Source organism: Anoplopoma fimbria, chromosome 19 (assembly GCF_027596085.1).
Source record: "Anoplopoma fimbria isolate UVic2021 breed Golden Eagle Sablefish chromosome 19, Afim_UVic_2022, whole genome shotgun sequence".
In the NCBI taxonomy this organism is placed as follows: Eukaryota; Metazoa; Chordata; class Actinopteri; order Perciformes; family Anoplopomatidae; genus Anoplopoma; species Anoplopoma fimbria.
In genome coordinates this window covers 5,451,903-5,466,148 of record NC_072467.1, presented here as the reverse complement: position 1 = coordinate 5,466,148, position 14,246 = coordinate 5,451,903, and the positions used below count along the sequence as shown (strand labels likewise).

The 14,246-nt window shown below is 39.6% G+C and overlaps 1 protein-coding gene across 2 annotated transcripts; it reads left to right on the top strand.

The window, feature by feature from the left end:
• Window positions 1–438: 438 nt before the first annotated feature.
• Window positions 439–12,925, top strand: ric8b (RIC8 guanine nucleotide exchange factor B). 2 transcript variants are annotated; one of them, XM_054619646.1, is made up of 10 exons: window positions 439–692; window positions 1,160–1,207; window positions 1,293–1,922; window positions 4,290–4,384; window positions 5,825–5,975; window positions 6,484–6,579; window positions 6,882–7,026; window positions 7,238–7,382; window positions 7,769–7,888; window positions 10,116–12,925. In XM_054619646.1, exons 1-10 carry the CDS (start codon window positions 609–611, stop codon window positions 10,219–10,221), a joined length of 1,620 nt encoding a protein of 539 aa, XP_054475621.1. In that variant the 5' UTR covers window positions 439–608; the 3' UTR covers window positions 10,222–12,925. The 2 variants fall into 2 exon arrangements, with proteins under 2 accessions (XP_054475621.1, XP_054475620.1); XM_054619645.1 differs by having other exon boundaries at window positions 6,481–6,579.
• The last annotated feature ends 1,321 nt before the right edge of the window (window positions 12,926–14,246 follow it).

The following is a 14,246-nucleotide window of genomic DNA, read 5'->3' as shown; positions in this document are numbered from 1 at the left end:
ATTACATATTTCCTGTCAAATACATTTCATATTTTTTTGCCATTTTGAAATATTTCAACATTCAATATAATATATTAAACATACAACCACACGTTTTTGTACTAAATGTTTCACATTAATAAAACTACCATTTAGTCCCTATACAGGCTTATACCAATGAACCCTTTCATGCATAGAGGTCACTACAGTGGACAGCTATTGTTAGTGGCTGATGTGCAACTATGCCATCAAAACCCATGCACATGCAAGAAAACAACATTTGAATAGCTGTCCACTGTAGTGACCTCTATGCATGAAAGGGTTCATTAATTCTCCTTCCTCTTATTTATCTGATTTTGTTCACAAAATCCCCAAAACAAAAGCACTAATACTTTCTATTATTACATAGATTCTGCCTGGAAACTTTGGTAACAGCTATTTGCAGTTGTGCAGTGAGGAGCAGCCTGCAGTGATGGAGCCCGTCGGGCAGTCAGGGGAGTTTCCCTGTTGACAGCAGCAGACCTGACTGACACTCTCATTGAGCTAGCCTGCCAGCTAGCTAGCTAGCCGCATCACACCTATTGGCCGCTTCCAACCCAAGCTAACTACTCTGTCCTCCGATTGCCACCATGGATTTGAACACCATCTTGTCACAGCTTGAAGCCGACGACGAAGAGGAAATTGAGACGTTTCTGCGGCAGTATATCCGAGAGGTAAAGCGCGGCTCTGCTCGTCTTTATGTCAACCATAACAAACTGCGGCGCTAGCGTTAGCCAGCTAGCTGAACAACTAGCTGTGAGTTAGCTCCACATCTCACCAGCCGACTCAAATAAGGTGTTGGCACTGTCATGTGGGAGCTAATATTGTGTCGTTTAACATCTCACATCAAACCTATGAATGAGACAACGAAGACCTTGACACGATGTTTACAACACCCATTTCCTGGTGCTGATCATTACATTACATTACATTACAGTCATTTAGCAGACTTACAGGATCATGCTAATGCGCCTGTTACTGCACCTAGAGTTACATAGCTATATTAGCATACTTTAGCTATTTGTTGGAGGTATCTGGGAACTAATTAAGTCCTTTTCAAAGAGGCTTTTTTTCTGATAACGTCTGTGACATGTCAGGCTGTGTGGCTTGGTGTACACAATGAACATCTTCTCTGTTTCAGAACAATCACACTTTCAGTTTTGACCAGAAGGAGGAATCCCTGCGCGTTGTGAGTACTAGTTATCTGAGCAGTTGGTTATTATATGATCAAGGGAGCCCAGTGACGTTATTATCTGTAATTGTTATTATTTCAGAAGCTGTGCCAGAGTGTGTTGGCAGTTCTTGGGAGGAAGGTGAAGCCCAGCTGTCAGAAGACATGTCTGGAGACACTCCGCATCCTGTCCAGAGACAAGCGTGTCCTCGCACCTGTAGCCACCAGGGAGGGCATGCTGATCCTGGGAGGAATGGCGAGGCTGAACGCCGGAGAGGAAGGCGATGACAACCAGAAAATCTCTCAGGAAGACACCCAGTCAGAGGAGGAGGAGAGGGTTGTGGTGGAGGCCTTAAAGTGCCTATGCAATGTGGTGTACAATAGTCCTGCTGCTCAGCAGGTTAGTGTAGACATGCAGCTGGTTCATGGCCTTTGTGCCACCCTGCGTACAGCCCGTACATGGCACCATGAGGTGGGCCTCTTCACACTGCGCCTTCTCTTCCTGGTGTCTGCACTAAGACCTGATGTGAGAGGGGTTCTGATAAGAGAATGGCATGCTGTGAGACTACTGACGGAGGTCCTGGAGCACACCCTGGATGTGAGCTGGGTTGGTCCCTATGAAGCCACCCGTCCAGATCCACAGGCTCTGCCCATGCCTGCAGAGGACAATGAGAGAGCAATGGAGGCGCTCAAAGCCTTGTTCAACCTCACACTGTCTGACACTGGTGGCGAGGTGAGTGTGTTCAGGTTATGTGTTGTGATTATGTTGCAAGCTAGTCATTTGGGTTTGCTTTTTGTCTCTTTATCTTGCAAGTATGCATTAACAGAAACGTCCGTTTTACTGGCACAGTAATTTTCTTAATTACAGATCAGACTGTCCCACAACAGACAAATCATACCTATATTGAACTATTTCAGTGTAAATGTGACATAAAATAAATAGTATCTTGATTATCAACATCACTTAACATCATCAATTTACAATGTCAGGAACACAAATGCACTTTGTGATGAGCTGTGACCAGTGTGGCATTCAATGGGCCAGCATGAGAAAACTCAAAATGTCCTTTGAGCTCTGGCATTCCCAAGGCTGTGATTGAATAGTCAAAGATTACTTCCGTGTCTTTTCCTAACCACTTTTTCTTGATGGAAAACGTCATGAGGTCAAGAAAGTTGTGAAGGACAATTCATAAGGATTTAAGAAAAGGAAATCCAACTGCACTTACACGTTGGCAGACGTTTTTTGTTTGTTTAGCAACTTTATGTATAACTCATAGATGATGAGTAGGCTACAGTGACAAACTCAAATCAAGTAAGGATTCCTGTCCAAATCACAATCACATTTCTCAAGAAGGATGTTTTATTTTAATTTATCCATAGTGTACAATTTAACAGCTATAACAAATGTTTTGAAGGCTGAATTGTGCATTGCTTTAATTGTTGCTGCTGCAAGGACGGCATCATCTCCCTTCCTTTCGTAAAGGTTAGTGCAGTGTACCCTACGCCAAAGGAAGGGTAAGAAAGGTAGCATTGAAGCACCTTTCCTTAGCATTGAGATAATTCAAACAGCACATATCATTGCTGCCACTTAATTCTTCTGGGTGATTTCACTCAGGAACATACCTCAGCAAAAAATACTTTCCCCCCGTTGCATTAGTTTTTATCAAGCACTGAGCCATCACTTATTTTATTCTTTAAACCTGTGCTTTTTCTACTGTGACAAAATGTCTCTCTTTTATAGGCTACACACATGCCAAAAAACAGTATCATCTTATCCTGTAAATGAAATGTGAAGATATTTGGTACATAAGTTTTACATGTGGTTGTGATAGATCTCATTCATGATGTAGTTACCATGTAATAGTTTGTATCTTTGGCTGATTTCTGAAAATTACTGTCAAACATTTCATGCAATTTTGACTGAAGGGGACACATGACAGCAAGTGCTGCATCTGACACAGTGTAAGTCTGAACATCACAAAATGTAGTCCTTAGTTCTTGAGTTAGACCCTGCTCTCCTCCTTGACTGTAGAAATCCAAACTTCCTCTTCCTCTGTTTTTGGAATCTAGACTTAAAGCTTTGATCTCACTCCATCTCTTAGCTCTCCTCTTTTTGCTCGGACTGGAAGTGACCGATGTGCATAATCCCCTGTCGCAGTCGGGGGTTGTCCTCCACCTAGTGCTTCAATAGTACGCTGAACTAGTGCACAGACTCAATATGGACCTCCAGGATTTCATTGATGAAAGCCGAGGCAATCAACTAGGCCAGACACAATTTGCACAGACATTACCCAGGCTAATATCGTTACAACAAGGCCACTCCCACAACCATGCAACTATGCCCTGGTGCAGAATCAACACATTGGTATCCGACACACGCACACTTGTCTCACTGTACAGACTTTTATCTTATGCATAGCTGGTCTATCACAATTCAGTCACAGCAAACATAAGCTAGATATCTTACTTAAAAAATGTATGGACCACAAGTAATGAACTTTGCTTTCTCTTTGACATATTTCCCAGACTTGATTCATACCTCATCCATATTTTTAACCAAGTATAACCATGATGTTGAAACAGAAAAAAAATCCACCGCATTTTAGCTTGCACCGAGTGACAAATGGTAATAGAGTTTTCTAAACTATACAACATTAGTACTGCGGACAATTTGCAAAAGCGTCAACGATGTAGAAAGGCCTCACCAGGAACAAACGGGTGATATAAGAGGAAACACCACAATATGAATAAGTGTTTTGCAGTTTGAATTATGAATACTGTTTTGAAAAGTAAGCTTTTAAAATATATTTTTATTGAAAAGTTTGCATATGAAAGATTTATTGTTTATAGATTATTCCAGAAACCTCCCAAAATGCAGCTGTTAGGCTTCCAGGGGGTGTCTGGTGTTGATCAAGTATTCCCAAACTGGTTGTGACGCCTCACTGAATTTAAAAGAAGCTAATTTTGTAGTTGGGGATTTGCTTCCAGGTCCCTGTTCTTGTAGCTTGAGTTTTTTTCTGTCTCATTGTTTTCCTTTATCTCTGAACAATTGAACAGTCTGCATTGGAATTTACTTTTATGTACATCCTTGAATTAATAGGAGGATGACCACCAGTTCCGACTCATTGCGGCCATCCTGCGTCATCAGTTGATGCTGAAGACTGAGACCGAGGAAAAAACAGAGGAAGCACACAGGTAAGAAGTCTGTCCTTCACTCTTAATATTTTTTTATCTCTTTTAGTAAGCCTCACATTAAACACTGAATCAAGGCGCTCTGCGCTTTGCAACCTGTGTATCTGAATTGCATAGATTTTTCTACAGTCTACAAAGTGCTTCCCCCACTCAGCAAAATAACTTTTGTCCATGTTCTGTGTTAATCTGCTGTGTTTTGCATGTAAGCACTGCGAGTGGGGTAGGTGCTTACTGCAAATTAAGACTGATGGCACATGAAGCAATAGCAGACTGGGGTATTGTGGGAAAAACAGACATGTTTCTTTGGAGCTTTAATGGGTATTTCATCTTCTAGACGCTCTAAGCTGTCGTAATACTGCAGTAGTATCTTCTTCTCATGGTAATTTAATGCAGGAATGCCAAGAATCCCGAGGCTGAAATTTAAACAGTGTCATGTAAAAGAGACTGATGTTTCTCTTGACCTGTAAAGTCAGCGACTGAACTGGTCATGGGTGTTTGGCCTATTGACCAACCTAACTATTGTTATTTGTTTGAATGTGAGTATGTGACAGAACCAGTTTAAGTGGAGTAAAGCAGTGTGAATGGATAAAGTTGTATTTCAATAGAAAAAAGCAAAACAACATTTAGGCAGGTTTGAGGTGTTTTAAATATAGGTCTTAGGCGATTTCATCAGACATTATTGCATTATATTATAAACACAAAGAACGTATTTCTGTCAAGTCTTTAAACTTGATTTTCTAATGTTATCTTTATTGCCCAATGTTAACTACTTTTAGCACCGCTGCTGTTATGGTAAGTGAACGTTACACTTTGTGTCATCTGACAAATAGGGTCTATTATCTGTTACATTTGTTTGTTTTGAAAAAAATAGATGAATTAATACAATATTTAAATATTAATCAGACAAGTTTTTTTATGTTTACTTTGGGTAAATTAATTGTAATATAATTTTTTTATTGGAAAAATGTATTTAAAATATAATTGATCATTTAGTTGTTTGATTTATCCCAAAAATTTAAAAATGATCATCATATTAAACAATTAAAAAAAAAAAGTTAGATGCAGCCATATTTAAAATTGAGAACCAACATCAAATTAGTCTGCATCCATCACGCAAATAAGACATTTCAGATTACTGATATCTTCTTTTAAGGCGTAGCTACACACCACTTTTTTCTCCTCACAATTATGAGTTATGTACATAAGAAGAGCTCTGATATTTTGCAGTGGCAGTAATCACCATATAAGCTTTTTACTGTGCCGTCCAGGTGTTCCAGACACCAGCTTTTTGTCCATTCAAATTCACCATTTTAGAGGTTCTCTGTCCTCTAATATCTTCCTCATTATGTGTCTCTAGTTGGCTGTTGCAAGTTTTCTCACACATTATTAATGTAAATGTGCAGACTAAGTATATTAAACTCATTTTTCTAAATTTATTTCCAGCCATGCCATCAACCTGCTGAATAACCTGCCTGTGTCCTGCCTGGACGTGTTAATCGACTTGCCTGTCCAGGGCGGGCAAGAGATATATGGTGGGAGAAATATGGATGCAGTCCAGAAGTTAATAGACTTCATGGAGAAAAGGATGGACAAGGTAAAGTTCACCCTCTGTGGAAAATACAAAGAGAGCTGACTGTGGACACACTGAATATTACATTCAATAATGTTTAAATATTTTACACTATATGGCAAGTCATAATAGTGGAGTAAATGTACTCACTTCTTTTTTTTTTCAAGCTTACACATAAGCTAAGATGCATACATTTATATTTATATTATATTTATGGGTACACTCACGTGCAGCCAGTCATGGTACACATGTTTTTGTGACATCTTGCATTCATATTAAAGTATTTCTGGACCTGGTAGTCTTCAGATCAGAATGCAGCAAACAGGGAGGCTCCTTAGTCTGCCAGAACTAAAACACACTCACAGCTAGTGCAGCGACCGTTCGCAGCACAACATGACACAACGTTCATTCAGTTTTTAAACCACCAATCTTCTCTTTACCTCATTATTCTTCATGTTACCCATATGTGCTCCACTAATTAAAACGTATCCACAGCTTGTGAAGTGTTTGTGGTTTGTGTCACTCCAAGCAGGGCTCCAACTACAAAGAAGGTTTGACTCCGGTGCTCAGCTTTCTGACTGAAGGATCCAGACGCCACAGGGAGATCCGCAGATATATCAAAACTCAGGTACATTAACTGCAGACAGCTTTAAGATAGATTATCATAATAAAGTATGTGACATGTCTGATGTGTATAATATTTATCATTGAGTTGCTCTTTTAATGTGGAAGGCCAGCACCTGCCCTGCTGACTTTTTGAGAGAAGCACTGAAACCCCACAGGGATCCTAACCAGATATAATTACCTTATAGCTATTTAATAATGTGTGTGTACATGTGTGTGTTCATTAACCAGTTACTTTGTTTCAGAGGTTGGTTTAAGTGACAGAAAAACAATAATCTGAATTTTTTATGATGTCTACATCTTCAGGTACTTCCCCCACTGAAAGATGTAAAGATCAGGCCAGAGATTGGCACTACCACCAGAAACAAGCTGGTTCGCCTCATGACACACGTTGACATGGGTGTGAAGCAGACGGCTGCAGAGTTTCTCTTTGTCCTCTGCAAAGAAAGCGGTGAGCAGTGGTCAGGTCATGGGAGGAACATGGGGTTCAGCACATCAGATGTGAGAGTGAGAGAGCAGGAATGACGTCTCCAGTTGGGTGCAAATGATGAAGTAGTGAACTGCCAGATGCATGGTTGCTGCATAACTATAACAACAGCTCAGCTCATGATCACACATTTATATGTAACTGCACAACCTTTGGTGTTTGTGGTGTCTTGCAGTGGACAACCTGTTGAAGTACACAGGATATGGAAACGCAGCAGGACTCCTGGTGGCTCGAGGACTTCTCGCAGGAGGGAGAGGAGAGACCCAGTACTCCGAGGATGAAGATTCCGACACAGAGGAGTACAAATCTGCTAAACCCTTGTGAGTGCTCTGCACAGGTCTTAGAATAAAGCATTGACAATTCAGTGTCATAATGTTTAATATATCGATCTGTATACATTGATTGAGTATGAATCTGTCTGCAGCTGTTCATTAAATGAGCTGTATTCAACATTCTACACATTAATAAAGCAGCAAACCCCTATTTGCTTTGTAAAGATATAGTGGTGTAATGTGTAGCTGAGCAGAGAATGAAGTCGCTGTCCCTCTGTGTGTGTAATTATCCGAACTTCACCTTGCTTTGTCGACATAGTCGGTCTGCCGCGTGTGCATTTAGCACGTTAGTGCATGTGAGCCAATGGGATGCAATCAAAATACTCCCAATCTCAGATCTTGCTACTTTAAACTTCCTTATCTGCTTGTTCCAGCATCAACCCCATCACCGGTCATGTGGAGGAGCCGATGCCGAACCCCATCGAAGAGATGACCGAAGAGCAGAAGGAGTACGAAGCCCAGAAACTGGTCAATATGTTTGACAAGTTGTCAAGGTAAATACACAAATTACAAAGGACGCAAAGAGCAAATAACTCTTTAGGGTCTCCAGAATTTATTTCAGCAAAAATACCGTAAATGTTTAAAAAGTTATTTTAACAGGGGCACTTTAGTTTTTATTTTGATTGAGGACAGTAGAGAAATGACAGGAAATGGAAGAATAAAAGGAGGGACAAAATGCAACAAAGTTCCCGCTCTGAGAATGGTCAGAGTCTTAAACCCATTGGTCAGGAGGACATCCCATGTTCAGAACCTTTTAGGCCCCAACAGTATCCTAATCTTCACACATTATTATAATAATAATGATAATAATAATAAAATACACATAGTGATAAACACACAAAATAGTACCAGATTTCTTAAATTCAAATTAGAGTTGTAGTTCATGAATTCATTAATTTAAATATGTTGACAGGCTTTTCAGAGTTTTAAAACTCTACTTAACAGGGTCTGGCATCTGTACACAGAAATTCTATACAGTTTGATCAATAGAATTAATAAATAGAAATAAATATATATATATATATATGAAAAACGTCTTTGTTAACCGTCTAAACAACAAAAATGTTTTCACAAGGTAAGACACCACAGAAGTCTTTGCCCAAGAAACACAATTCATTATTTTTCAAAGCCTGGACCAAAATCATTAACTTTTTCAGTTAGAGCAACTTCCCCTGCTCAAATTATTAATATATTATTCATTGTTTCCTTTGCTAATAGTCATGCTGTATTTGTGTTGACCTTTCCTTAGTGAGCAGAGGCTCACGTTAGTCCAGCACAATGCCTGTACAAAGGTAACAGTGAGCTTGCTCCCTGCCAACCAATTCATCAAAGGAAGAATCTCTTGCCGTTAGCTGCAGCTTCAATTAGGCCCGGACTTCCAGCACGCCGCACCATTCAGCCGGAGTAAATGGAAGCTGCCGGCACGCCACCGCAGCATCATTACCACAGCTCCGTTAATTATCACCTAATTGGGACACACAGCCGGCTCGGCGGTCCTGGTTCCTTTATCTGCCACATTCAGGTTTTTGATGACAGATGTGTCCTGACTTTATTCTTGTCACTCTGACGAGCCAGTCATTGGCCAGACAGGGAGTGGGCTGAGACAGAGGCACAACTAACAACAAAGCAATTTGGGTGGAACGTGGACGAAGAGGAAGAGACACGGGTGAACAAATGTGCAGACATAAGTAAGCTGACCTCGTTATTGTTAAGCCAAATAGAGGGTTGAGCTGTAATGAGGCACGTGTGCCCAGAAGAGGAAGATTCCTTTCCGAGGCTGCAACTTCTTTCTTCTCGTCCTGATGATGACGGAGAGGTGCTTCTTCAGTACAGGCTCTAAGGAGATCAGTCAGAGCCCTGGAAGAATGTGCTCCCCTAACTGCTTAACTGGTCCTCCAATTAGCACATATTCGGCACCCCAACCCTGAACCCACCCCCTCTCACATCTGCCAGTCCTCTGTCACTGCTGAGTAGAAGAGGAGGGATTATTTTTACTCTAATTGGAAGAGATAATGTAACATGTTTTTGTTAGTTTTGTCTTGTTAGTCCTCATTTAACCTGCAGACTTTAACCAGTGATATAAGGCTGCGGAGTGGGGGGGCTCTCTGTAGGTTTCATCACTGAAAATATATATTTTTTCTAAACCGCTGAAATATTTCAGATTAAACCACACCACAGGTCTCCTGTCGAATTTAGAATTTAACCTGCAGTTTTCAAAGGATAAATTAGATTTAATTGGAGGAATCAGTAGGAATTACATGGCAATTTATATTTGAATCTCTTAATAAATGGATTTAAATCGGTCCTTTTTTATATCTGTGGAAGATAATTCTCAGATTAATCATTTTAGAGGGAGTGGTGACACAAAGAACAGGTATAATTGGATTAGGATGAAGGGGCAGCCGTGGCTTTGAGGAGATTAGTTTGAGCGCTGATCCTGTAATTAATCTGCCAGAATGAGGAGGGGAGGAGGAGAGAGGATGGCCAGACAGGGGCAAGTGTCTACAAGGGGAAGGGGGGAGGGTCCTTGAGTTTTGGATGTAAGAGAGTAAAGATGTAAAAGTAAAAGCCCTCTTAAGACTTTGTCTGTTGATACAAAGGGTCCTGAACAAAGTTGGGTTTTGTTTACATTAGAAATATTATTGATATGTTTTACCTTCTTATCGAACCTTTTTCTATCCAGCAGAGGGATATCTGATGTTTATCTTTTTGTGTCTACAGGCAGAACGTGATCCGGCCAATGGGGGTCAGGCCTGACGGGACGTTAGCACCTCTTGAAGAAACTCTCTGTGATCCACCTGAAGACTCAGGATCAGACTCTGACTAGTGCACGATACATTTAGGCCACATTTCCCAGGTTAAGCCCACTTGGCCCCAACACATCTGGAGCTGTGTCCTATTTCAAGGTCTGGACCTTTGAAGGAAGGTGCCCCCGACGGTGGGTCAGTCAGAGAAGATAACAGCTGGCTGAATCAGTCTGCCGTTATTGAGCAAAAGTAGAAGAAGTCAGTCAAAAGATCCACACGTTGTACCAATATCTCCCAAAAAATTTTACTTTATTAACTTAAACATGCAGATATCAGTACTATGTGTGGATCTATAGTCAAGACCACTTAAGGGTCGACCCCGAATAGTCAATGATTTGATCTTAGGAGCCTGGAGCCTTCGTTGTTATGGGAAAATGTGGTAGTGAATCAAAGGATCATTCATAAATTACAGAACATAGCACTATTAACTACTAACGATTCCCTAAAGTCAGCTGGTTGAGGTGCGTAGAAACAGCTGTTTGCGGCTTTGTTTCTCTCTCTACTGTTGACTGTCCCTTCACTGTCCCTCTTTTTATGCTGTGTGTGGTTTGCCACAATGGAGAAAACGAAATTAGGACCGAAAGTCCTGTTTACAACCAAGAAAAGGAAGGAGGATAAGAAACCATGTCTCTCCGCTCCGTGTCAGTCTTACATACAGCACCGCAACTACACACACACACACACACATAACAAACAGCGCTGTCCATTATTCTGAAACAGCAGCTAAACGAAAGTATCTCGGCCTATAATGTTTTTACTATATTTCTATAGATACATTAAAATTTAAACATAGTTGGATCAATAAGCAAGAAAAGAAAGACATGATTCTTCAGTTGACTAAAGATTTTTTTTGACAATGTAAATTCTAAGTCAGGGACAACCTTAAACTACTTTCACAGAAAACCAAAGTAATGGTAGAGTTTAGGATCTGCTTGTGAACTCCTCACCAGGAGTTCTAAATTGACAAAGTTTAAATACTGGCGACTGTGACAAGTTTTGTGATACCTGAGTTAGAATTTTAATGTTTTAGAGCACGAAATGCGGCACGACTGGCAAATAGTGGATCAGGTTGATGATAAATGTATCCATATAACTTCTATTTAGCTGCAGGTTTAAGTCAGGATTAGTTTAAGCAATGTATAATATATGTCGGCCCATTATTACGTATTCAGTCTAGAAATGTGACTTCGGGTGATCCAGCTCTGAACTGGGACACCGCTCATCATGTCCCAGGGAGCGCAGCAGAAAGTGCATCATGATGCACAGGAGGCCTCCGTGGTTACTGTTGCACCTTATTGTTGAAAAAAATAGAGGTAATAATATAATTATTTGCTGGATCATATGTATCTCACTGAAGGCACTGTTGTAATGGGTTTTTAAGTGTCACTAGGTCTGAAAATCATTCCTTCACCTGAGGTTTAGTTTTTCACTTCTTTTTAAGTTTCACTTTTTTTTTCCGCTACATGACGATTTTGTCCACTTTGTATTTCTATATAATTCAAGTGCACAATCTAAAAACACATTTAGACATGAAATCACTGAAAACTGTCCACTGTTTTAAAATCATGGGGCCTGTGTCCAGTTTGGATGGATATACAGTGTATTTAGAAATCAGGCAGTGTCCCTGTGGACAGATTTAACTTGCAGCTCACAGTATCGTTTCCATTCACATATTTTTATGCAAATTATTAATAATCATGTTAGAAAGGCTGGAAACAGTAAAATATGATAACACTTTTAAGTCTAAACTTTTTCATTTGGTTGTTTCTGCCTTTCTCGAGAAAGAGTTAATGTGATTAAAAGATTATGGAAAAGCTATTGCTGAATAAATTTTGACATTGTTAACATTTAACTTACATGACTTATGAGCTGTTTCCACTGTCGGCGTCTACTCGGATATTCCTATGGCGTGTTAATGCTTTAATCTTTATATGCGGACATCATAAAACATGGCCAATAGTAGCTGACATGAAAGAACAATTAATGCGTGCCCAACTAAAACAAATTCCTGTATACCATTCTCCATTTCCTCGTGTAGGTGGGCTAGATGGCCAAGGAGACTTGATTGGTTTCCGGTTCGCAAAACTCTTCTTCTCCTCCTTTTACTGGCAGATTAAAGCCTCGGGTAGCCTATAGAGAAAACCTCTGACCAAACTACGCTGTAGCCGAGTCTATTTGATACAAACCAGTTAATGGAAATAAAACTACGCTTAAAATTTTCTTGAAAATGTAGAGGAAACGGGGGCTAATTGTTTGGTTGTGTAATAATCAATTAGTCAGAAATCTTCTGAATTCAGGGCTTGGTGGTTTACTGTTGTGTCACTGAGAGTTGTTTTTTTTTCATTTATAATTATGACTATAAATAGAGAGATTCAGCATTTGTTGTGTATGATTGTGTACAGATTGTTTCTGCCTGTTGTGGACTCTCGACAAATAGCGTAAACTGCAATGATTGTTTTCTAATCCATGTTACTTTTGCCAAATCTGTATGCTGTTTCATTTCTCAGTGACTCATTTTCTTGATTTACTTTTTTTTGCAAATTTTATACGAATCCACAGCTTCATTTTCTGTATAAACTGATAAATATTTCTTTGTGTTGGTACAATTTCATTTTATGTAAAAGCTGCCAGTTCTGACAAAAGATGCACGGTTTGTTATAACTTCACAAGTTTGTTCTATTATTACAAATTGCTGATTTCAATCAAGAGAAACTAAATATTGCTTTTACCAGAGAACATGTGTCATTATTACTAATTATTATTAAGAATCTGTGACACTTCATTCGTTTAACGGTAAACGATCATGAGCTGAATTTTCAGCTGACCCGTGAATCACATTACCTCCTACTCACACACGCAATAACACAGTTAAGTAGAATAAAAGGAATATTTTAATTATCTGGAGTTGGCCTCACACAGGCACAAAAGGCTTTTAGAGTTACCTTCCTTAATTTCATGATTTAATGAACCTAATCACATTTTTATACATTCGCGACAGCCTTGGCGGGAGAAAAAAAACAATCATCTGTACGGAATTTCTTCAAATTTGGCACAAATGTTTGTTTCGACTCAATGATGAAGTGATTAGACTTCAGTGGTCAAAGCTTAAACATTAAGTCCTATTCTCGTGAACGCAGTATCTCGGGAACGCCTTGAAGGAATTTCATCAAATGTGGCGTTAATGTCAATTTACACTCAAAGGTAAACTGATTAGAAGTGTTGTGGTCAAAGGTCATTGTGCCCTCTCAAAACACATTTTTGGCCATAACTCAAGAATGAATATGCTAATTATAACAATTCCACACAAATGTCTGATAGGATAAAATGATGAAGGAAAGACATTCTGGACAGACATGGATGCAATCTGCAACTTGACTGGTATGCGAAGGCATCCAGCTGTGAGGTGGTAATTCTATTACGACTTCTTTATGACATACTATACTGTGTTTTTGACATATAGTATGCTCCTTTTAATAACATTTCCCCCGTTTATGACGTTTTTGTGACTTTTTAAAGGTCATTTTTTAATAACATACTAAACTGTTGTTTTGTATTATTACTTTTTTATAAAATACTGACTTTTTCAAATCTTTTTGGAACATACTATTCATGTACATTTTTATAGCAAAGCATTTTTTATAGCATAGCATTTTTTCCCAAAATATTCTACTATAAATTTATCTTAACACTTTTTATGACTTTTTTGTGACATACCAATAACCTTTTTGAACACTTTTTTATGAAATACAATACTATGACTTATTATGGCCAACTATATTATACTATGTTAAACTACGACCGATATATTTTGACATACCATAGTATGACCTTTTATACTATATTTCCTCAAAATATCTAGGGGTTGGAGCACCGTAAAGGAAGCGTCGATCCCCCTAGCCGCCCAGAGCCACCAAGCCTCAGCTGCCCAGCTTCCATAATGAACACCCAGCCACAACCAGGTTCTGCATCGGGGGTCCCAGACGACACCAAGCCAGTTCCTGGGTCAGGGGTCCGGCAGAAGCCTGTTCTGCTGAGCTGCAGCGGT

Excerpts from the sequence above, each read along its gene's own strand:
- ric8b (XM_054619645.1), top strand. The coding sequence starts at position 609 with ATGGATTTGAACACCATCTTGTCACAGCTTGAAGCCGACGACGAAGAG. Across the intron at positions 6,580-6,881 it reads GCAGATATATCAAAACTCAG|GTACTTCCCCCACTGAAAGA; the intron begins GTACATTAACTG and ends CTACATCTTCAG. Across the intron at positions 7,027-7,237 it reads TGTCCTCTGCAAAGAAAGCG|TGGACAACCTGTTGAAGTAC; the intron begins GTGAGCAGTGGT and ends GGTGTCTTGCAG.